Source organism: Chelonia mydas, chromosome 8, assembly GCF_015237465.2.
Source record: "Chelonia mydas isolate rCheMyd1 chromosome 8, rCheMyd1.pri.v2, whole genome shotgun sequence".
NCBI classification, from domain to species: Eukaryota; Metazoa; Chordata; order Testudines; family Cheloniidae; genus Chelonia; species Chelonia mydas.
Window position 1 is genome coordinate 96,105,440 of NC_057854.1, and position 25,039 is coordinate 96,130,478.

Genomic DNA, 25,039 nt, shown 5'->3' on the forward strand with positions numbered 1-25,039 from the left:
CTGTGTGCTAAAACAGTTGATTCATGAAGTTGAGGAATGAATATAACATACTAGGCAAGCAATGGGATGTTAATTAACGTAATGGATAGTCTATAAAATTTTGTGAAATAGTACATCTTAAAAAGTGACCCTTTCTAAGATTTGAACCTTCCTAAAGTATAACCCCTATTTATTTGAGCATAAGCTTTCGTGAGCTACAGCTCAGCTGTAGCTCACGAAAGCTTATGCTCAAATAAATTTTAGTTTTGAAGGTGCCACAAGTAATCCTTTTCTTTTTGTGGAAGAAACTAGTGAATATGAACAAATGCCACCCACCTGCCTCAACAAGTGGGGGATGTTGAAGAGGCTGGCAGCGAAGGGAGACCTCCCCAGCAGCAAGGGAGGGAGACGCTGAGGAAGTCAGCTAGCTCTCCCCCTGTCCCCTCACCATTGGAGTCTCTGGCAGCCATTGGCCATTTGTGGGGGGGAGGGATACTGATTGGCCCACGTTTGTCCGCTCCAGAGATTTAACTTGGAGCATAGGCTATGTGGAGCCTCTTTTGGCTCTGTTCCATTGTCAAAATTTGTGCTCTTGGCCTGGAATTCAACTACTGAAATTGTTTCCTAATATGCAAACCCACAAGTGGTGATTGCTGAATCATCCCCCAACTTTTGGAAACTAATCTAAAAGGTGTTAAACTCCTGCAGTGCAGGATTTGTTTACTTGGCAGTGAACTTCAAAGGAGCCTTCAAAGGCTAATGTTTAATGTGGCAAGCCAGAGAGAACAGAAAGATAGACTTCAGTTTTAGAGGGTTTGGGGAGAGAGAAAAATGACTGTCAAAGGATACTACCTAATTAGGATTTATGAAATATTTCTCTTCTAGAATAAGGAGGGCTGCTTGGGGCTTGATATTTTGGAAGGCGATGTCTGCTGCTCTCCCTTGGGATGGGATGCATATACAGTTAGGGGGCAGGAGAAACCATAACTGGGCCCTGCCTTTTTGGCTAATGTTCAGAAAGCATTTCATGTCTTTTTTAATGTAGATTTACCTTGATGGGTCTCTTGTGTTTAAATACACTTCTAATAAAAACATTGAGCCTGATGGTTATACTTGTTTATTCATAGGCTTTTCTAAAGTGCTCATTCCTGTGGAATGAATGCTTCATACGTTAATGAATTTATCCCTGTGAGGTAGGGATATATAATTATCTCCATTTCAGACTTCAGAAACAAAGGCACAGAGAGGTTAAATGACTTGTCCAAAGGTGTCTCACAGATCCTGTGGCAGAGCCAGGAGCAGAACCCAGATCTTCAGATCTTTCACCCAATCCAATGCTTTAACCTCAAGGCTATCCTTCCTCTCCTGGTTTGTGAAGTAGTTCGTGAAGTACTGAGTTTAAGTAGGTGGTTGCTGCCTTTCATCGCTTCTGAAGAAAATAGAGGAAAGGGAATTAACTGCTGAGTTGCTGCTCTAACAGTGAGGTGACACTGGGGCTATGACCATCCCCTGAAATTGGCAAGACAGGATAGGAATATAAAAGGCAAAAACCAAGAGGGGAAGACCATATTATCCTTGAAAACCTTATTATAAAATGTATCCAGAATGTGCTAGATAACTGTCACCTCTGAGTTACAGGCTGCTTCGTTCTTTTGAAAAGATTGTTAAATTTTAGATGGCTTCAAAACTACTGTAGGTCATGTCTTAAAATGAAGGTAAATCTTACAACCCTGGTTAATGCTGTAACCATTATATCTTGTTTTCATGTTCAGGCCATGTTCTTGGTGTACTGTGCTTTGGAAAAGGAACCAGTGCCAATGTCCTTGCCTTCAGCTTTGGTGCCACCTTCCAAGAGAAAAACTGTCAGTATTCCAGGAGCAGTGCAGTTGATCCCCTCTTCAACATTTGCTAACGATGCTCATCGATCCTCGTCTCCTGTAGGCATTTTACCTGCCAAAGCACCACTAACACAGGTATAGTCCTAAAATTGGCTTGGTTAAAGTGTTTTCTTTAGTCACTGCTTTAATGAAATGTTATGCAGATGGGTCAGGTCATACAGACTACCTTGATCTATTGGCTGTTTTTGTTTTGTTTCTGTCAATATGTTTATAAAGTTGGGGTAACTGGTGATTGGGAAAGGCAAATATGGATTTAACCATCTGTGAAGATGTTTACTGGAAGTGCTTTTTAGAAGTCATTTACTATATAAATTTGGATTCAGGAAAAACTTAGTATACATTTTTAAATTTCAGTCAAAAAATGCTTATTTTAAAGCATATGAGCCTTGTGCAAAGGTCAAAACATTAAGAAAACTGTTTTTAAAAAAATCCAACAAAATAGTAGCCCAAGCACACAACCAGATAACATCTGTCTGATCTGGCACAGAGACAAATCCAGTAATCATCAGGCAAGCAATTTACCAACAAATTAATGGTGTGTGTGTGGCCTGAGGGGGTTAGTGATAGTGGACTGGATAGCTGATGTAAGTAACTGAAGTGAGACGAGGCCAGGAATATATACCAGTACTTCAAATAAATGAGCCCTGGGGTATGTCCAAAAAAAGCAGCCATTGAGACAAAAAGTCTTACCTGTTCTGACCATGACAGAACCAAGCAACTGGGAGTAGATCTTTCCAAGCTGTCTCATTGCGGTTGGTTATTAGAAAGACTGATGTCATTTGAAGAGATTTAGTACTAGAATTATGTTGTTCCTTGAGATTAAAAATACATTTTGTCTTCAAAGAGATTTACTGTATTTTTTCTTAGTGGGTTGTATCACCTGCCGACAAAATCAAATATGATGAGGTTTTCCTGAAAACTGATAAGGACATGGATGGTTTTATCTCTGGTGTGGAAGCCAGAGAGTTATTCTTGAAGACAGGACTGCCTTCTAACATACTTGCACACATCTGGTAAGAATTTTTCTCTATCACCTTTTTAAAAAATAGATCATCATCTTTTTCTCTCTACACATACTGTTTATGAAAGATGCCACATTGATATCTCTGCAGCCCGAAGTCCTCTGGTTAACTATGGGACAGGTACAGTATCAGCAGTGTATTTGCTTCTACCTTGACCTCAAGGGACTGTATTTAGAGGTGAGAGGCTTAGTGCACTTCATGTGGTCATTCAGCCTTTAGCCTCTCTGCTTGGGTTTAATCAGTTCCATTATAATTGTGATAATACTGGGTGTTTTTGATATCCATGTTAAATGTCCAGCCTGTCTTCTACATGATATGGTCCACAGAGCTGTTACAATAGGTACTTTAGCCTGCTTGCAATTTGGGGGCAAAACCTGACTTGTCACTGGCAGCTGTGAATACCTCACCTCCTAAAGTTCTCTCCAGTTTTCTATTCCTGTACAGCAACAGGCAGGCTGAACCAGACTTCTCTGCTGCAGAGATTTTCTGAGGGCAATTCCAAACTTTATTTCAAATTTTTAGACTAGCAAGTTGGTTCAATAATTCGTCTGTCTGTGATTTCTAGCCATATCCCAAGGCTACATTTGATTTTTGGGGAGATTTTCTCCTCAGCTGTGTTTCCCCTTCTGAGATGTATGCAGCTTTTGGCACTCCTGTAGGCTTCAGGGAGGGACGGAGAGAGCACAGGTGAGCACTGAGAAAAGCCAGAGGCAAAAGGACGGGTCTATGTTTATTGCTCTCACCCTCCTCCGCAAATAGTATCTAGCTGGGGGGCTTTACCAGCTCTCTGGTCAGAAGGTAGTTTTCTCCTCGCAGCCCAGGCTGGGTGGGGTCATCTTTCCTGCCTGGGGAAGAATTGGGGAAACAAGCAGGATTGGAGGGCCAGCTCCGCTAGGCAAGACGCAGCCCAGGCCAGGTGTGGGTCACCTTAGCCCCTCTCCTGGCAAGAAAGGAGGCAGGTAGGATTGGTAAAGAGCTAGCCCCAAGGCAAGCAATCCATCTGTGTGAAGGGACTGAAGCCTGAAGAGCAGCATGCCAGATGGAAAAATCTCACTTCAGTCACTTCTCTGGTGGTTAGGGACTAGGGGTTTCTACCTGGGAGAGAGAGTGAACCGGAAGAGTGGCCTCTTCATTGCATAGGCCCATCAAAGGCAGCCAAGTCCAGGCAGGCATATTCTTACCCCTTCCTTTGGTCATGAAAACTTACAGGTGGCTTATACATAGGAGTGTCAGATGACTGTTCATATTTCAGTGCCTCCGCATTCTTTCACAATCAGTGCTAACACAGGTGGACAATGTTGCAGGTCTGTTCCCTCTCAACAGAAAAACCGCATGGCCTAGGGGCTTTTCTCTGGATAGGAAAGGGGAAAAAAGTGGGTTTCAAATCTCTTTCATGCAGGAAGAGGGGCTATTGTCTGAGTGTCTGATCCCAAAGTTCCCAGCTATTTTAATGATACAATGTGAGACTTTATGGAAAACTGAGACTGTTCAGAGTAATCGTAAAAGTCAGCTTGCAATATTGACTCCTGGCAGACACTATAGAAGGAAATTCATGTCATATATGGCAAGTTAAAGCTATCTATGAAGTGTAACAGGAGCAAATATCTCTTTGCAAGTGGTAGCTAGAACATGTTCAGGGTCTTTAGCTGCCCTCTATTGCCCCTGAGCTATCTGCAGGTCTCCCAGACCTATCTGGAATTAGACCCCTGATTAATTCTAGGATCTTTCATTTTGGGAGCGAAAGGGTTACATATAGTTTTGATCAAATGAGATCATTGGATATTGTGTAGCCGGGTGCCTGATGGAGCTGTGCAAGGATTTTAGGAACAGCTTTGTCCTATTCTCCATCTCAGAAACCCATGGATGATTTCATTCAGGTTGTGGCTTTTCCATCTGCTTCATATTGGAACATTGCAATCCACTCCATCCTATTTCTAATCTCAATGAATCAGGGACAAGCAGAACAGGTATCCCCTGTCTTTCCTAATGATGGCTGTCTTTAAAGCATTCCCATTTATCCATCCTTGGGCAATTCGTACACTTTGCAGAAGGAAGGCAGCATTTTTTGTTTTCCTGCTTTGATTACCATTTGATCTTTATTATGGCTGTTGATTAATCACAGTTTTAATTGCACTGTTAAAAAATAGAAAACCTATTGAAATGCATTGAGTATTTTGGATGTTTTTCTACATTTTCAAATATATCGCTTTCAATTACAACACAGACTACAGAGTGTACAGTGCTCACTTTATATTATATTTGATTATGAATACTTGTACTGTAAAAATGATAACAGAAATAGTATTTTTCATTCACCTCATACAAGTACTATGTAGTTTGATCTTTTTATCATGAAAGTATAACTTAGAAATATAGATTTTGTTTGTTTGTGTCTTCTATAACTGCACTCAAACAAAACAATGTAAAGCTTTAGAGCCTACAAGTCCACTCAGTCCAACTTCTTAAATTCAGCCAATCGCTAAGAGAAGTAAGTTTGTTTACATTTACCGGACATAATGCCGCTCATTTTTTATTTATAAAGTAACCTGAAAGTGAGAACCAGTATTTGCATGGCACTGTTGTAGCCAGTGTTGCAAGATATTTACATGCCAGATGCGCTAAAGATTCATATGCTTCTTCATGCTTTGGCAACTGTTCCAGAGAACATGCTTCCATGCTGATGCTTGTTTTAAAAAAAAACAATGCATTAATTAAATTTGTGACTGAACTCCTTGGGAGAGAATTGTATGTCTCCTGTTCTGTTTTACCCGCATTCTGCCCTATATTTCATGATCTAGCAGTCTGGGATGATGACTCGGCACGTTGTTCATTTTAGGAACACTTTCACTGCAAATTTGACAAAATGCAAAGAAGGTACCAATGTGAATTTTCTGAACATAGCTACAGCACTCAACCCGAGGTTTAAGAATCTGAACTGTTTCCAAAATCTGAGAGGGATGAGGTGTGGAGCATGCTTTCAGAAGTCTTAAAAGAGCAACATTCTGATGCGGAAACTACAGAACCAAACCACCAAAAAGGATAATCAACTTTCTGCTGATAGCATCTGACTCAGATGATGAGATTGAACATGTGTTGGTCCACACTGCTTTGGATTGTTGTCAAGCAGAACCCATCATCAGCATGGACGCATGTCCTCTGAAATGGTGGTTGCAGAATGAAGGGACATATGAAACTTTGCCACATCTGGCGTGTAAATATCTTGCAGTGCTAGCTACAACAGTGCCATGCAAATGCCTGTTCTCACTTCCAGGTGACATTGTAAACAAGAAGGGAGCAGCATTATCTTCTGCAAATGTAAACAGACTTGTTCGTTTGCATGATCAACTGAACAAGAAGGAAGACTGAGTGGAGTTGTAGGCTCTAAAGTATTACATTGTTTTTTATTTTTGAATGCAGTTTTTTTATACATTCTACATTTGTAAGTTCCACTTCTATGGTAAAGAGATTGCACTGCAGGACCTGCAATGGGGGAATTGAAAAAATTTATTTCTTTTGTTTTTTACAGTGCAAATATTTGAAATAAAAAATAAATATAAACTGAGCCCTGTATACTTTGTATTCTATGTTGTAATTTAAATCAATATATTTGAAAATGTAGAAAACATGCAAAAATATTTAAATGGTATTCTATTGTTTAACAGTGTGATTAATCATGTGATTAATCACGATTAATTTTTTTTTAATCGCTTGACAGCCGTAATCTTTATACATGCTCCCAGGGATCCTCTCCAGGATTGTGGTAGCAATAATATATTGGCTTTTGTGAAGAAGGAAATTCACTGGTCACTTCTTGGACTGTTTTCAATCTGAGTTCTGTACAGAGAGAAAGCTGAAGCGAGCATGCAGTGATGTGGTTGCTGGAGTATGTTGGGCTCAGGGCAGTCGTGGTACCAGGAAAGTCAGTCATAGGCCTGGCCTGAGGATAAGGACTATGCTGTACAAGGTCTTATTTCAGAAGAATGTTAATAGAAGATGAAGATGGCCATAAACAAGTGGAAAACAAGTTGTCACAGAAACAAAAATTCAATTTTTTTTGGAACGTATTGTGAATCTTCATCTTAAACACAGCTATGCTTCAGTGATCAAGTACATATGATACCTAGCCAATAAAACCTTGTATCCACTCCATAGCTCACCCTATATCATGTGCTGGCAGAACTCTAGCTCGAGTGGTATATTCTCTGCTCCCTCAACTGGTGAATGCAGAGAATCAGATTTTTTTTTTTTTTTTTTTAAATGGGATCTTCCAATTCAGCTCAGGAAATGTGTACCAGAAATAGAACAATGATTGATTGAGGTCTTGGAGCACTGTTCCTTCACTGGATGACAGACCTGTTCTGGTGGTGACAGTGAACGTGTTTCATAGGGTTTTCGTAGTAACTGGGAAGAACACGATCAGCCTATACCCCAAAGAAATTCTCCTGCCCTGTGTGGAGCAGAGTTTCCTATCTCCATGTGCACAGCCCATGAGGGGGAGATGAATACCAAGACTTACATGGCAGAAGTTGGATTAGCAGTGTGGTTGCAGCATCCAAAAGTATCTTACTCCTTGTAAATTAGTTTGGAGGGCTGGTGATTAATCTCTTTGCAGCTGAGAAAAGTAAATAAAGTGCTCTGTGGCACATCTGTGTTGGGATCTAGGGTATGAGGTAGTGAATGACATCTTGCAAAGGTGGACACGGTCCCTCTATATGTCTTCCCACTTGTTCAGCTGTGCCCCAGGATAATACAAATATCACTGCTGCTCTCTCATTCCTGTTTCTGCCTTTCTAGTTGAGGAGGCTATGTCTCGGTCTCACAGAGCGGTCCTCCATCCAGGGCCAGACGTGTTTAAAATGAATACTTGAATGAAGTCATTATTGCTCTTGTGAGCCCCAGTGAAAAGTCAACAGATGGAACATATTATACTTACTGGTGCAAAGTCCACAGTTTAACTATCCTGTTAAACCAGTTTAAAAATAGCTTTGAGTTCCCCCTTCATTTTGAGTGTTCAAGGAAGAAGGTCAAAGTCTCAGTAGTATAATGATCTCATCGTATTCAAGAAAAGTTCTGTACAAATCCCAACATTAAATACTTCATTAGGGCATCATCCTTACTCTAATGCTGTAAGGTCAGAGACCACTACCTTGGAACCATATTATGCTCCTTACAGCACTACTCAGATGGAACCCTGGCAGGAGGTGTCATTTTACATCTCTACTCTTTGGTAGCTATTAGCAGGCCTACTCTATATCCAGTTGACTGAGGCTTTTTATCTGAAGTTGGGAGCTTTACTCAAGATCCAGAATCTTTTAATTGAGTAGTCCTCACAATGTCATAGCATTCATTCTCTAGGTAAGATAAAAAAATGTTTCTCCTACAATTCAGCATTAAAGTCCAGTCTTTAGGAGCAGTTGACAATCTCAGGGCAGAGTAGTCCTGTCTCCTGTATTGAGATCTGCTAGACAGCCATTATTTCACCAAATTCTGCATACTGCTCATCTAATTTTAGCTAATGCCACTTCCTTCCTTTTGCCAGAAGTTTTCGCCATGCCTTTATATCTAGGAGAGGATATTAAATCATAATCCACTTTTGTTTTGGATATGTATATTTACCCTTCTTACCCTGCAGGCACGCTGCTATGAAAATCCATTATAATGGATCTGTGGCCCTTAGCATGAAGAAGCATAGGAAAACTTATTTGTGCTTTCCTGAATTTCCTTTATTCAAGTAATAAGATCCACAGATCTGGTCCACCTTAGCCCTGGTCTACACTTCGAGTTTAGGTCGAATTTAGCAGCGTTAGGTCAATTTAACCCTGCACCTGTCCACACGACCAAGCCTGTTTTGTCGACTTAAAGGGCTTTGAAAATCAATTTCTGTACTCCTCCCCGGCGAGGGGTTTAGTGCTAAAATCTACCTCGCTGGGTCTGGTTCTGTTCCCAACTTGAAAACAGGCTGAAGTACCCTTTGTAACGGATCTGTGGACCTTATAACTTGAAGAAAGGAAATTTTTCAGATAAACATGGATACATTTTCCTATTTTGAATCTTGCTAAGTTCTTGGCCTCAGTGACTTCCTATGGCAATAAGTTTCACAGTCTAATTATGAATTGTATGAAAAAATTTCTTTTATCAATTTTGAATTTGCCAAAACTGATCTTTATGATATGGAGACTTGTCTACTAAATGTTGGAATGAGAAATAGAATATCCTACAATATTTACTTCTGTAATGCATACATTTTACATTAATTTGTTTACATTTAAACTCTTCAGACTTAAGACTTTCACTTCACCTAGTGCCTTTTTGTAGTACAATTTTTGTAAGTACTAGGTAAAAAGGTCCTAGATAATGTGTTTCAGTTCATATCTGAGGCATCATCTAGTACCTTGAGGATAGGTGTAGGCTGATTTCTTAACCTGGCTGTGTCACGGATTAGTTGTTTGGCTTTGAAAAAGTTAATTATGGCTTGGTTTTCCAGTTTTTGAGTACTGGTAAATCCTCTGAAGTGAAATGGGGCTTCAGGTGCTTAGCATCTTTGAAAATCACTTCATTTTTCAGGGCTAAGTTCCACATATCCATCACATTGGGGATCCAGCTGGCTTGTGTCTTGGACAGAACCAGACCAGTCATATTACTGGAATCAGTGAAATGTCCTGCCTGCTATAATTCTCCACAGTTTTTTCTGTCTCTACAGTGACAGGCAGACTTAGCTAGACCTCACATTTGCAGAGTTCTTCTGAGGAGAATTCCAGAACTTTATTTCAGATTTCTATCTACTTGGTTCAGTAACTCAACATTTCAGCTGTGTCCCAGGGCTGCATTTGTGTCTTGAGCTTTTCTCCTCTCAGCTTTTCTTCCTGAGGTGCTGCAGCTTGCTGGTGACCCTGCAACTGGTCAAGAAGAGAGCAAAACTAGAATAAAACAGGAAAAAGTCTCTTTCTCTCTCTCTCCTGCTCCACCTCCTTTATTAAGCATCTTGACAGTGATCTTAGGCCACTTGAGTGAGCACAATGCACCCCACTCCCCTTAGCAACTCAATTTTGATAAATGTCCTCTGTTGCTCTTTCTCTGGGCAGAAAAGAGTTCTCTAGAGGCAGATAGAATCAATTCTAATGGCATGTATCCTTCAGCCTTTTGTCCCTGAGGGCAGCAACGTCCGAAGAGCGGTGTGTCCAATAAAAACAAAAAAACTGTCTTAGTCCATTGAGGCTGCATGAGCAGCCATCTGCTCCTAACTGATGCTCGACCACTTCCGCCACTTGGGCTATGGATGAAAGGCTTTGGACACAATATGAACATTGCAGAATCTGGAGCATGTGGTCCTCGCTGCTGTCACCATATAGTAGACATCAGGGCTTCCTTCATGATAGCTCTCGTTTGGACCCCTAAGAGAAATGAGCATGTGTGGACCCCATGTAGTAGAGAGGTGTGAACCATGGGACCTCCCATCCTGGATAAGCCCATTAATTTCTGGGGAATCCAGTTTGAAACCCCAGTCTGACCCTTGGGAGATCCAGAAGTTGTCCTATACATGTGTTCAAAATAAAGGGGGGTGACGGAGAGAGGGGAGAAGAGGAGCAAGAGAGGAGGATGATATGCACTTTCCTCAGTGTTGAGGATTAATTGCTGTTTGTAAGGTGATTTGAAGATATAAAACAGTATGTGACAGTTGCTGTCATAATTTTCCACTGCCTGCGCACGCACTCCTAAACAATATTGTACGTGTAGAAATGAGGTGTTGCACCTAATCAGTTATTCTGTGTCTGTGTGTTTTTGTATACAGGGGCCTCTGTGACACACAGGACTGTGGAAAGCTTTCAAAAGAACAATTTGCCTTGGCTTTCCATTTAATTAATCAGAAGTTAACAAAGGGCATTGATCCTCCTCAGATTCTGACTACAGAAATGATCCCTCCATCAGACAGAGCCAGCTTACTGAAGGTAAGGATTTTACAGAAGGCTTTTAAGTAGAAACCTCAAAAATACTAAACAAACTCTGAATTCAAGTGCTATTAAATAAAAAAAAATTAAATTAAATCCAGTTTTTAAAATCTAGACATGGTGGTGCTATCAAGAAAAAAAATGATTAACTGCCATGAACAGATGTACTGTTTTTGTCAGTTTACATCCATAGATATAATGTCTGCATAAATGCTTTCTTAGCAAACTTATTTGCTACACCAGCCAACCAAGCAAAGACACCTTGCTGTTGAGGAACCATGAAATCAGCTTGTCGAAAGAATAAACCTATTCCTGAGTATCCAAGGATGAACTTCATTATGGACCTGAAATATTATATGCACAAATTATCCTTTTCCTTAATATTGAGACAGAGTTTTTAAAAGTGGTATTTTCACATTTCCCTCTTTCAAGAAGTCAGTCTCTACTAAAATAAATTAAACCCTTTTTCAGCTCTGTGATTAATTATTTAAAAGAGCATGTTTTAAATTTTTTAACTATCCATTTGTATTCATAATAACGTTTCAAATGTCCTCAGACCCCTTTGGCCATTAAACCATCCACTGCTGTATTGACTCTGAGGCTTTTAATTGCTTAAAGTTTTATTTATTAGAGAAGCAGTCAAATAGAGGTCACAACAAAATCTTATCTGTATACGATGCATTGTAATAGCTGTGATTACTAACATTTTCTCTTGGTTGCGCTAAATATTGATGCAGCTGTGCTATCTTCATAATAAACAGAATGAGAAATTCTCACCTAAAAATTGATAAACTTGAAATTTTGCATGCCTTTTGAGTTTTTTGCAATTGGTACCTAATTTTTTTTACATTCAGTTTAAAAAAAAAAAACAAAAAACAACGTGCTTTATTTGTGCCTTTACTAATTTTTTTGTGTGTGTTTGCTTTCTTTTCTGTCTTTTCCAGTTTGGACTATTTTTTCCATTCTGCACCACTCTGCTTTACATCTTTATTATTCTGTCAGTTTCTTAACTCTGCTTTCTCAAGGTTAGAGGTTCTTTGCTTTTTCTAATATATAATATCTGTTGGCTTGGTAATGAACATTTCTAAATATCTCTTCAGTAGTCTTTGAAATAGCATAGCATTTAGGAAGATATTGAGTTATGCTGAAATCTGAAATTATTGCTGTTTTTAACTAGCCTTGCATCTGTAAGGGTCCCATGTTGCTTTGCAAACTTAAAACATTAAAAACTATTAGTTTACTGTTTATCAATAAAGATTGTTCCAGCTATCAGAGAAATTCAGCCATCTCTGGGGCGGGGGCAAATGTTGGTAGCTGTTGTGTTATTTTTGTTTGCTGCTGAAGTTCTGAAACTGCAGAGAAAATGCTAAGACAAAGTGTAAACACCCTGAATCTGATAACTGGCACTATCACTGGAGCGAATATCCATGCTGTTACAGAAGGAGTTGTGAAACATGTAATGTCCAGACTTTGATTTGTACAGTAGCTGAGATCAGTATTGCTTGCTACTTTTTTTAATGCATCACGTGATATCTTCTTAACATTCCTAAAATACTGAGATGAACTGAGATTTGCAATGAGTTTTAACTTCAGTATACAAAATGACTAAGAAATTATTTAAAAGAGGGAAGGAAATGGGTTTCAGCTGGTTCTGTAAATCCCTCCCATACTTTTGAACATTACTAGGGAATTTATGAACACTTATTAATCTGTTCAACTGACTGAACATGCAGCTCTTCTCAAAAGAGGTGCTCTTTTATGCAATAAAATATACAGTGTAGACAACTACAAGCCCCTACTTGGGATTTATATGGGACGGCTAAAAATCAAGGTTGGCGGTGGGGGGGAACAAGTGTTGCTGACAGCCACTGAAGTGGTATCACATACTGTGGCTTGTACAGAGTGAGAACTGTTGAGCTGCACCATTATTCTTTTGATTCCCTCTGCCAGTGTGATGACATTTTTTGCTACGAGAGTGTCAACAGGCATAATCATAAAGCATGACTCACTGTTGGGGTAGAAGAAAGGAATGGGTTGACAAGTAATCATTTTCCTGGGAGAGTTCTACCTTTACTAATGTCGCTGTCATTAAGAATTAATATAATTGGTTTCTTGGGGGAAGAAAGTAGGTGATGTAATAGATTAATTAATTTTCTGCAATCTCTCCAATTTTTCAACTTCCTTTTTGAGACGTGGGCACCAGAACTAGATGAAGTATTTTGGTATTGGTCTCACCAGTGCTGTATGCAGAAGTAAAATCACTCACTACCCCACTGTTTATATATCCAAAAACCTCATTAGCTATTTTTGCCACAGTATCTCATTGAGAGCTCCTGTTGAATTGCTTGTTCACAATACCCCCAAATCCTTTTCCATGATACAGTCCCCCGTTGTGTAGGTATGGCCTGAATTCCTTGTTCTGAGAGGTATAACTTTGCATTTGGCTGCATTAAAATGAATTTTGAATGTGTCCACTTTACCATGTGATCCAGATTGCTGTATGTGACTGCCCTGTCCTTCTCAGTATATATCTCTCCTCCACTCTGTCTCATCCTTAAATTTAATCAGCAGTGATTTTATATTTACTTCTAGATCACTGATGAAAATATTGAACAGTATTGGGCATAGTACCAATCCCTGCAGAACCCCACTAGAGTCACCCCTACTTTGTGACAGTTCCCCACTGAAAACAGCTTTTTGAGATCTGTCAATTAGTCAACTCTTAATATTAGAGGAGGATTTTGTTCTTAGAGGGGATCTCAAGAAGAGACTTGATGGAATACTGTGTCTTGGAGAGAGGCGAGTGCCTTTCAAGATCCATTATCTCCTCAGCCATTTCTAAAAAAGCCTTAAAGGTCTTTTAGCAGGGTGGATCCAGGCCCTTAAACATCTTCAAACTTCTAAAGAGGTCAGAGATAATGGAAGGGCTTTTGAATTGATTGCCCCCGTGGAGAAAAGGCAAGTAAAGCTCTGATCTTGCCATGAGTTCTGTGTGGGTGGATCCCTGGGGCTGATCTAATTTACAGCAGACTTACACGGATACCAGTGCGCTGCTCTGCAGCCTAAAAGAACTGTTTAAAAAGTATTCATTTCAGTTTTTGAATGAGTTCAAATGCCATCAGAAATCCTAGTTCACTGGGAATCCTGATCTGTGAAAAACAATTGTGTATTTTGATTATGACCGAAAGTCTGGATTTGAGAGGCACTAGTCTTAGAGCTGCAGGGGCCTTGCATGTCCTTGGCTAATGTGACGCCAATTTTTAAAAAGGGCTCCAGAGGTGATTCTGGCAATGACAGGCCAGTTAGCCTGACTTCAGTACCGGGCAAACTAGTTGAAACTATAGTAAAGAACAAAATTGTCAGACACGTAGATGAACATAATTTGTTGGGGAAGAGGCAACATGGTTTTTGTCAAGGGAAATCATGCCTCATCAATCTGCTAGAATTCTTTGAGGGGGTCAACAAGTATGTGGACAAGGGGGATCCTGTGGATATAATGTACTTAGATTTTCAGAAAGCCTTTGATAAGTTTGATAAGTTTCCTCACCAAAGGTTCTTAAACAAGTTTCCTCACCAAAGGCTCTTAAACAAGTAAGGTGTCATGGGATAAGAGGGAAGGTCCTCTCATGGAGTGGTAACTGGTTAAGAGATAGGAAACAAAGGGTGAGAATAAATGGTCAGTTTTCAGAATGGAGAGAGGTAAATAGTGGTGGCCCCCAGGGGTCAGTACTGGATCCAGTCCTATTCAACATATTCATAAATATTCTGGAAAAGGGGGTAAACAGTGAGGTGGCAACATTTGCAGATGATACAAAACTACTCAAGATAGTTAAGTCCCAGGCAGACTGCAAAGAGCTACAAAGGGATCTCTCAAAATGGGGTGACAGGGCAACAAAATGGCAGATGAAATTCAATGTGGATAAATGCAAAGTAATGCACACTGGAAAACATAATCCCAACTGTACATATAAAATGATGGGGTCTAAATTTGCTGTTACTACTCAAGAGAGATCTTGAAGTCATTGTGGATAGTTGTGTGAAAACATCCACTCAATGTGGGGCAGCAGTCAAAAAAGCTAACAATGTTGGGAATCATTAAGAAAGGGTTAGATAATAAGACAGAAAATATCATTTTGCCTCTACATAAATCCATAATACGTCCACATCTTGAATACTGTGTGCAGAGGTGGTCGCCCTATCTCAAAAAAAGAAATATTGGAATTGGAAAAGGTTCAGAAAAGGGCAGCAAAAACGATGAGGGGTATGGAACAGCTTATGTGTGAGGAGAGATTAATAACATTGGGACTTTTCAGCTTGGAGAAGAGACGACTAAAGGGGGATATGATTGAGCTCTATAAAATCATGACTCGTGTGGAGAAAGTAAATCAGGAAGTTTTATTTACTACTTCTCATAACACAAGAACTAGGGGGTCACTATTAATTTCATTTAGACATCAGGTTTAAAACAAACAAAAGCAAGTATTTCTTCACATGATGCAGTCAATCTGTGGAACTCTTTGACCAGAGGATGTTGTGAAGGCCAAGACTCTAACAGGGTTAAATAAGAACTATATAAATTCCTGGAGGATAGGTCCATTAATGGCTATTAGCCAGGATTAGCAGGGATGGTGTCCCTAGTCTCTGCTTGCCAGAATATGGGTATGGGTATAGGAGACAGGGGATGGATCACTTGATAATTATCTGTTCTGTTCACTCCCTCTGGGGCATCTGGCATTGGCCACTCTTGGAATACAGGATACTGGGCTAGCTGGACCTTTGGTCTGACCCAGTATGCCCGCTCTTATGTTCATGTCCGGTTTGAAGTGAATTGCCACGTTTGTGTGGCCAAACCTGGACAACACCACCATTGTACCCTGCCTGACTCTACCTAATACTGACTCTACCTGATTCTATTCTGTAATCTCCAAATTTTTAAGCATTACAAAAAGTGTGTGCAGTTAGAGTGTAACAACAGCACTGAAGGGTTCTGAATTTGTCTTTCACTCGCTCTCACACCAAATATGTGCAATTTAGAAGAAAAAAGAGGTTTGCTTTTCGAGCTGCCAGGCCAAACAGCTCCATTTGGGAATTTGAAAGTCAAGCTGGATTACACTTCAGTTCAGTTACTGGTATAAACCAGGTTTCAGAGTAACAGCCGTGTTAGTCTGTATTTGCAAAAAGAAAAGGAGTACTTGTGGCACCTTAGAGACTAACCAATTTATCTGAGCATAAGCTTTCGTGAGCTACAGCTCACTTCATCGGATGCATACTGTGGAAAGCACAGAAGATGTTTTTATACACACAAACCATGAAAAAATGGGTGATTATCACTACAAAAGGTTTTCTCGCCCCCCACCCCACTCTCCTGCTGGTAATAAAAACATCTTCTGTATTTTCCACTGAATGCATCCGATGAAGTGAGCTGTAGCTCACGAAAGCTTATGCTCAAATAAATTGGTTAGTCTCTAAGGTGCCACAAGTGCTCCTTTTCTTTTTGGTATAATTTAGCCTGCAGAATCTGGATAACGGCCCTGCATGTCCCCTACAGGTTCAGGTTTTCTTGGTTGGTTGGTTTGTTGTGGTTTTCCCAGGCTTTACAAATAATGTACATTGAATTTTGTTATTTATATGGTATTTCCAACTTGTGCATGTATTTATGTATGTTTTGTTTCGTTACGTTACGTTAATATTTTATATGCAAAACAATAAAAATAAACTTTAAAAAAAGGAATCTCTGTAACTGGTGATGCATGAGAAGGTGGGGGTAGGGAGGGGGGCACTACCAGACCAGAGTTTGTGAATTTAGAAAAAAACACTTTTCTTGTAAGTTTAGCATGTTTGATCTGGAGTCACTGGAACACCATGAACAAGGAACTACACAATGCTGTGTTAAGTCCCTTTTCAGAATAGAACTGAAATTAAACGCAAGCTCTTATTTTCTCAATTTAAAAAAAAAAAATCATACACGTAAGAGAACGCATTCTAATTGCCATATGCTACAATTCAAAATTTCATGCAGTTTTCATTTCTTTATAGAAAATATATTTAGCTAATGCATGGTTCCAATTTTATGCCAGGGGCTATTTAGGTTTATGTACACACTTTTTTTTTCCCCTGCATATATGATTGCTCTTGCAAGTTACTGTTGTTCAGGACTTTATGTAATGTTAACAAAGTGAACATCATTTTATTCTTTCTGGCTCTAAAATATTGAGTCCTAAAACTTCAAAGCTAAAAGTTGCCCTGTTACTTGTGTTAGATGAGACTGCACTTAAAAATGACTCTTACGAAGTTACACTTCACAGCTTTGTATTTGTTCTTGGGCAGAAAATTTTATTCTTGGGATGAATAAGGAGATAATCCAAGTCCTGTTTAAGGAAACCAGTGGGATATGTAGGAAACCTCCATATGCAAATAGGGTACCCTAGAATTAATACAATGTTTGCTAAAGCATGGCTGCAGTCTTTGGACTCTCTAGTCCAGCGTTTCCCAGATGGTGGGTTACAGGGAGGTTCTAGGTGGATTAACCTATCACTGGGTCCTGGCCTAAGCAAACATCCTCTTCTCCTGGCCTGGTGCAGAGAGAAGGCCCTGGGGGCAACAGAACTTACTCAGATTTGGTTCAGCAGCTCATCCATGATGACAGAGATTGGCAGGGCAAAGCTGAGTGACACTGAGATCACATGTGCCAGGTCACAATTATCAAAGTGGGGAGCCAGTCCCAGCTCCTCAGGACAGGAGCCACCACTTCAGGGTGTGTGTGTGGGGTGGCCTTGCTGTCCCGCTCAAAGCATCCTGCTTTGGGGTTTGTCTGTATCGAGACCCTCAGAAAAATCTGAATTAACTGAAAGTGTGAATTTAAAATGGATTTGTTAAACTGCATTAAGCCAATGTGTGGCGATACTTATTCAGAATTAAAGGGGCCTTAATCCACTTCATTTTAATTTACTTTCAAAGTGAGTTAAGATTAACCTAATTCAAAATACTGTAATTCTGAATAAGTATGTTAACACAAGGGCTTAATGCAGTTTAATCAATTCACTTTAATACCTTTAGTTAGTTCAGATAAATTTTTCTGAGTGTCCCTGTATGTATACGCTATTATACAAATTTCAATTATCCTCCAAGCAATAGTCTTCTGCAAACCTTAAAAGGTGAGCCGGAAATATCGTTTTAAATTAATAGCAAAACTAAAATCATTAATAGAAAACTAGCTCAGCATTAATTATCAAATAGCTTTTTAAAAGTAAAGTATATGTGAAGGTTTTTGCATGTCAAGGCTTAAAATAAGGGTTCTGAGCTTCTCTGGAAGAGTTCATGCAATAACACACTTTTGCAGGAGAAACAAAAGTGTTTGAATTATGGCAGATAATATAGTTTGACAGTAGTCGTATTTTGTGAATAATGTAGTGTTTTATATTTTTTTTATTTAAAGCCTTTGATCTTTAACCCTTTATATATTAGAAACAGTTGCTAATTTTTGTATTGGCTTGGGTTGTGTTAATTTGTAATTCGGAGACATCAATCAGATCTTTGACTTAATTATCATGATAGTGCCTTTGGTTAGACTGATAGGTCCCCTTGACATCACCACCATCTCCTCCTCCTTGCCCAAACAGGAGTGGACATCACTTTTTCCTGTGCCTGTCATTGTTACTCCAAAATTTACTGGTAGTTACTTAAGACTGAGAAGCATTTTCTCTAGGTCTGTTCCATTGCCAGTACAGTGGTAGTATTAAGCATCTTGGTCATGGAATAAAATAGGTCTGCAAAATGCAGTACCATTTGTACACCCACTAAATCTTTATTTCAGCCAAACTTTGTAATAGCAAGTTGAAAGTTCTGGTGGCTTTCATAAGAGTTTCACTGTAGTGGTGGTGGAGAGGGGCTGTTCTATAAGAATAGGCTTAGAATTAAGTGTACGTTTTATTTGTTAGCTAGAGCTCAATACTAAGTCAGTCTAGTTTATATTCTATAAATTAAATTAAGGTATTTATTTTCTATTTTACAGAGCTCTCTAGGACTGACTCCGGTGGCAGATTTTTCTGCAATTAAAGAGCTTGATACTTTAAACAATGAGATAGTTGATCTGCAGAGGTAGGTAAAGGAGAACTACATCAATCTTATACCTCAGTTACTCACAAATGGTTTCTTTAGTATTTTTTTAACAGAATTTGATATTTTTAAAGCCTAATTGTAATTGAGTAAACTATTAGCATATGCTGTTTTGTCTGTTAGATTCACTATGATTGCTCTTTGTTGAAGTGCTGACATCATATTGCCATGGTTTTCTGTTGGGTCTAAAAGGTGTTAGATTCATTTGTGCAACATAAGATTTTAACTATTACTGGTGTGTGGAAAGGGGAATTATAATCTTCCTTTTTCTTTCTATTGGCTAGTAGAGGCTTGAGCATAGGCATATTGTCCTGTGCTGCTTGATACTTGTCCTTTCAGTAGAAAGTAGGATACATATGCACCTTTATTAAGATGATTGCCTGGAATTTGTACACTTAATCTGTAGACAAGCTCTGAATTTGTGTGAACTTCTAAGCTGACAAGTTTTATTATAAATACCACAGAAGAAAAGCAGATGGAATTCTTTGGAGAGGGGTGTGTGTGTGTGTGTGTGTGGAACAGTTGTTGTAATGATAAAGGGTTTCTATCAAGATTTTAAGAAAAGATTGTAGAAGTAAAGAGGGTGGGCAGAATTACCAGGCAGTCTTTGTACATAACCCCAAGATTGGAGAACTTGTGTAATAGACCGTAAGTGCTTATTTTGTTGGTAGTATCCAGACTAAGTTAGTGGAGAGGGGAGGATTCAGGAAAGGGAGTGTGGTTGTGGAATTAAAAAAGTATGTGTGTGTGGCGGGTAATGGGACCACCACCAGTGAGGGATTGGAAACAACCTGTTGCTGTTAATTAAGGCATTCCTTTACCTCGTGGGTAGATGAGTTTACCTAAAATATCTGGAAGGAGCACTGGGGTAGTGACAGACCCAGCCATCACCGCTTCTTAACATGGGCAGGGGGAGCTGCCTGAGAAGCCTCCCCTTTTCTCCCCATCCGCATGTGTGGGAGAAGCAGAGCAGGGCCTCCAGGGGGTGGAGCCATTCTCCAGGTGTAACAGAGACTTTCCCCACTAGCCATCAGGAGTATAGTGATGCCCTGTTTTGGCCCCTGTTTTGACTACTTCCTCCAGTCTCTGGCAGAGTTGCACACACAAACCATATATACTCTCTCTCAGCCTCTGGAAGCCACAAGATGAGATGTCTGGATATTATTTTCTATAGTCTGACCTGATGGTTTGCCCCAACTTCTTCCTGCCCCTCTTCCTGCCTCTCTTTCTCACTGCCATCCTTACTCTTTCTGCCATACATGCTCCTCACAATCCTTCTCTCCTTTCCTGCTGTTTTCCTCTCTCCACCTTCACCTCATACTTACTCACCATCTCATCCTTGCCTGTTTACTAAAATTAATTTTTAAACACATTAGTAAAAAAAAAAAAACTAATAAAATGCATGCCAGATCATCCTGGACACTTCACTTGTATTTTGTAGTCCTTTCCCACATGCTGTTCTTTGACTGTTCAGAGTGTTAGCTCCTCTGGGACAGGGACTGTCTTATGTGTGTTGTGCTTCAGCTGGTAGAATCAGGTCCTGATCCTGAGTGAAGTCTCTAGATCAGTGATACTGAGACCTCAGTGGTTCAGGAGTCAAATTAGCCATCAGCATTACCCCAGAGAGCCACAGTAGTGTGAATTCATTGTTTGATTTACTGTAATACTATATATTCATATTTAAACAGTCTGATGGGGAAATATACAAATTCTCTCAGCAAAATGACTGACTGACCAAGTATTATTATTTTATCAACTACAATTGGTTAATAACATAGTAAAAACATCCTGATTGTCTAATAATTTAGACTGGTTAATAATTAAATCAGTGTTTTAATATCATGTGCTGCAAAGAGCTGCAGGAGCCACTTTCGGCTTGAGAGCCACAGTCTTTGTATCACTGCTCTAGATGCTGCCACAATATAAGTAATCACAATTAATTGCAGTTTTAATTGCACTATTAAACAATAGAATACCAATTGAAATTTATTAAATATTTTTGGATGTTTTTCTAAGTTTTCAGATATATCTATTTCAATTTCAACACAGAATCCGAAGTATAAAGTGAACACTATACATTAATTTTTACAAATATTGCACTGTAAAAATGATAAAAGAAATAGTATTTTTCAATTCACCTCATACACGTATTGTAGTGCGATCTCTTCATCATGAAAGTGCAACTTACAAATGTAGATTTTTTTTTTTTACATAACTGCACTCAAAAACAAAATGTAAAACTTTAGCGCCTACAAGTCCACTCAGTCCTACTTCTTGTTCAGCCAATTGCTAAGAAAAACAAGTTTGTTTACATTTAGGGGAGATAATGCTGCCCTATTCTTATTTACAATGTCACCAGAAAGTGAGAGCAGGTGTTCACATGGCACTGTTGTAGCCGGTGTTGCAAGATATTTACATGCCAGATGCACTAAAGATTCATATGTCTCTTCATGCTTCAGCCAGTGTTCCAGAGGACGTGCTTCCATGCTGATGGTGCTCGTTAAAAAAAAGAGTCCATTAATTAAATTTGTGACTGAACTCCTTATGGGAGAATTGTATGTCTCCTGCTCTGTTTTACCCGCATTCTGCCATTTATTTCATTTTATAGCAGTCTCAGATTGAACACCGAGCACATGTTCGTTTTAAGAACACTTTCACTGCTAATTTGACAAAATGCAAAGAAGGTACCAATGTGAAATTTCTAAAGATAACTACAGCACTTGACCCAAGGTATAAGAATCTGAAGTGCCTTCCAAAATCTGAGAGGGAGAGGGTGTGGAGCATGCTTTCAGAAGTCTTAGAAGAGCAACACTCTAATGTGAAAACTACAGAACCCAAACCACCAAAAAAGAAAATCAACTTTCTGCTGATAGCATCTGACTCAGATGATGAGATTGAGCATGCATCGTTCTGCACTGCTTTGGATCGTTATCACACAGAACCCATCATCAGCATGGATGCATGTCCTCTGGAATGGTGGTTGAAGCATGAAGGAACATATAAATCTTTCGTGAATGTGCACGTAAATATCTTGCAATGCCGGCTACAACGGTGCTGGTTACAACAGGCAAATGCCTGTTCTCACTTCCAGGTGACACTGTAAACAAGAAGGGAGCAGCACTATTTTCTGCAAATGTAAACAGACTTGTTTGTCTGCATGATCAACTGAACAAGAAGGAGGACTGAGTGGAGTTGTAGACTCTAAAGTTTTACATTGTTTTTTATTTTTGAATGCAGGTTTTTTATACCTTCTACATTTGTAAGTTCCACTTTCATGGTAAAGAGATTGCACTGCAGGACCTGCAATGGGGGAATTGAAAAATATTATTTCTTTTGTTTTTTACAGTGCAAATATTTGTAATAAAATATAAATATTAAGTGAGCTGTGTACACTTTGTGTTCTGTGTTGTAATTGAAATCAATATATTTGAAAATGTAGGAAACATCCAAAAATATTTAAATAAAAAGCATTCTATTATTGTTTAACAGTGTGATTATTTGTGCTTAATTTTTTAATCATGCGATTAATTGTGCTTAATTTTTTTTATCGCTTGACAGCCCAATAAATAATTGCTCAAGCCTACTCCAGTGTTGTCTCTGTGATTAAAAAAATAAGTGTAGGGAGGTGGAGTGAAAGGTAAGCTTCTATTTTTCTTCTGTTTGTATGTGTTCTAGAATTAACAAATGTAAAAAGAAAAAATCCATAGAGTAAAAATAAATTGATCTATTGAGGAAATAACTTAATTTGTACACAACTTTAACAAAAACTGCTTTGTTAAGCCTGGGATGTCATTGTACAGCCACAAACAAAGGGAGAGTTGCATTTCTCGCTCAGAAATAAACACTTGCTTATATGTTTAAAAAGGAAATCTTTTGTCTGACATGGGTTTTTTCTATTACTGTTATTATCAATGATAGCTATGAATTTATCAGTGATCATTGTCCAGCTATCAGTAATCACTGTTACTTAATCTTGAATATATTTCTATAGAAGCAGATTTGATGTGACACAGCACATATCTGTATGGGGTCTCTGGGTTCATCTGGTTAAAGTCAAACTAGCATTTTTGCTTTGTCTCTAAACTTCTCAGTAAATGGTACCAAAAACTATTTGAGTACAGCTAAACTTACTAGCTAATGACTTGGTTCCCTGGTGTTGTGAATTGTTTCCTAGTTGTTTTACCTGTGCTTCCAAGGGTTAAATATATGGAAGCTGATGCAATCCCTCCCACTTTTCCCAGCAGTCTTCATTAGACAATTGCTCCATGGCAACAGTGAGATCACTGAAGACAGTATTTCATTGATTTCCACACCCCCCCCTTCCTTTTTTGAGCTATTCTTTTCACCTAACCACTCTTCAATGAGAAGGCTTTTTTTATGCTGGGCAGATATATATATAATCATCTGCTTTGTAAATAATTTAAGGAACAGAGACACCCTAAATTTTTTTCTTTATTTAATGTTTCACTATGTATTTAAAAAGAGAGACAGGATTAGGAGGCTGGATAAGTGTACCTGCTGTAACTGATGTTCTTAAGTATTCTTGCATATTTTGTTGGTCTTCTAGGGAAAAGAATAATGTGGAACAGGAACTGAAGGAGAAAGAGGATACTATCAAACGGAGGACAAATGAGGTCCAGGTAAATGAGCTGTAGAATTTCTCATATTTCACTTCTGTTTTTTGGTGCATGTGTTCATTCATTCTTATAGAAATATAATAATTGAGTCTTTAAGCCAAATCATGTACCGTGTACTTGGTGTTGGCTAAAAAATAATTACCTTTAAAAAAAAAAAAAGGTGAGAGAGTGAGAATATATGCATTTCACAAACCAGTGAAGATATTTCAATGCCATGCAAATTAAGACTAATAAACTGGTCAAATTAAATGGATTTGTACCATATAGTACCACTTCATGACAGTCACAGTAAATCCCTAGTTGGGGAGATTTTGTTGCTCCATGGTGAATTTTTTAAAGTCTAAATATCCTTTTAAATAGTTTTACTTTAAAGGAACTATGACAATCTTTCCATAGGATCAGCAAATTCAAATGTTGTTGCAGTTTCCTATGAATAAAGACCTAATCTAGGCAGTTTAAATGCCAGGGTTTAAGGTGCTTATAGTCAGCCAAGACCTGTATTAAATACTGCAAAGCTATTTTTCAGTTAAGTGATAAGTTAAGTGAAAAGCAGCTTGAGTTGCTGCATTTAAAAATCTGCAGCATGACTCCTGATAATCTAAATACTTTTTGGATTATCAGTGGACAGTAAAAGCTTAGTTTATATTTGATAGAGAATAAATAGTGGAAATTTTTCTTACATTTTCTGAACTGAAGTAAAATGTGGCGTGTCTTCCTAACAACTGTCTTATGAATTTTTGCTTACCTATTTTATGTTATACTCCTTGTGACTGGGTGGTAATTAATTGCATGACCTTTCAGGAGATAATTCATATCCTGGCACGTCAGTAACAATGACAGCCAAATGAATATGCAACAAGATGTCAAATAGAAGTTTGCTATACCAAATACGTTAATTAAATCTGCCTACTCACGTGAATGGAATAAAATTTTAATAATCTAGTAAAACTATCATGAATATTCATGTCTGACACACATCAGGAATAATTTTGTATGGTGTGTGCTGGAATCTCATGGTTTATGTGTGTGTGTGTTTGCTCAAGACTGAATTCCTGGTGTTGTTTGAAAAGGAGGCAAATAGTGCTAAATTAAAACTTTTTGATCTCTTAATTCCAGTTAAGAAAACAGAATATCACACTACTTAAGTGTATTATGTGCATCTAGTATTTGAGGTCAAGAGGTAATGCAAGACAAATGTAATAACTGACATTGTCTAAAGCAGTCGTACTGCAAGCAGCTGCTTTGAGATTCTGTCAATGTAAAGATCAAGTGGGCCTGCATGGTGGCTTATTCGTTGTTCCTCCTCTGATCAGAGGCAGCCGTTGTGATTGTGATATGAATTTTAGTGCTGTTGAGCTGGTGTTTGGGTTTTGATAAAGTTTGTGTGCCAGTGTTTCTAGAGCTACATACAACAAAGGTAACAAATTCAGATTGTCACTAAA

At 38.8% G+C, this 25,039-nt stretch overlaps 1 protein-coding gene across 3 annotated transcripts in view; it reads left to right on the forward strand.

The window, feature by feature from the left end:
- Positions 1 to 25,039, forward strand: part of EPS15 (epidermal growth factor receptor pathway substrate 15) — a 104,604-nt gene that overhangs the window by 40,050 nt on the left and 39,515 nt on the right. For all 3 annotated transcript variants that reach the window (XM_037906081.2, XM_037906083.2, XM_037906082.2), the window contains exons 9-13: positions 1,752 to 1,952; positions 2,745 to 2,890; positions 10,689 to 10,845; positions 18,857 to 18,942; positions 23,528 to 23,600. In XM_037906081.2, the coding sequence (XP_037762009.1) occupies positions 1,752 to 1,952; positions 2,745 to 2,890; positions 10,689 to 10,845; positions 18,857 to 18,942; positions 23,528 to 23,600 (663 nt within the window). The remainder of the gene's footprint in view (positions 1 to 1,751; positions 1,953 to 2,744; positions 2,891 to 10,688; positions 10,846 to 18,856; positions 18,943 to 23,527; positions 23,601 to 25,039) is intronic.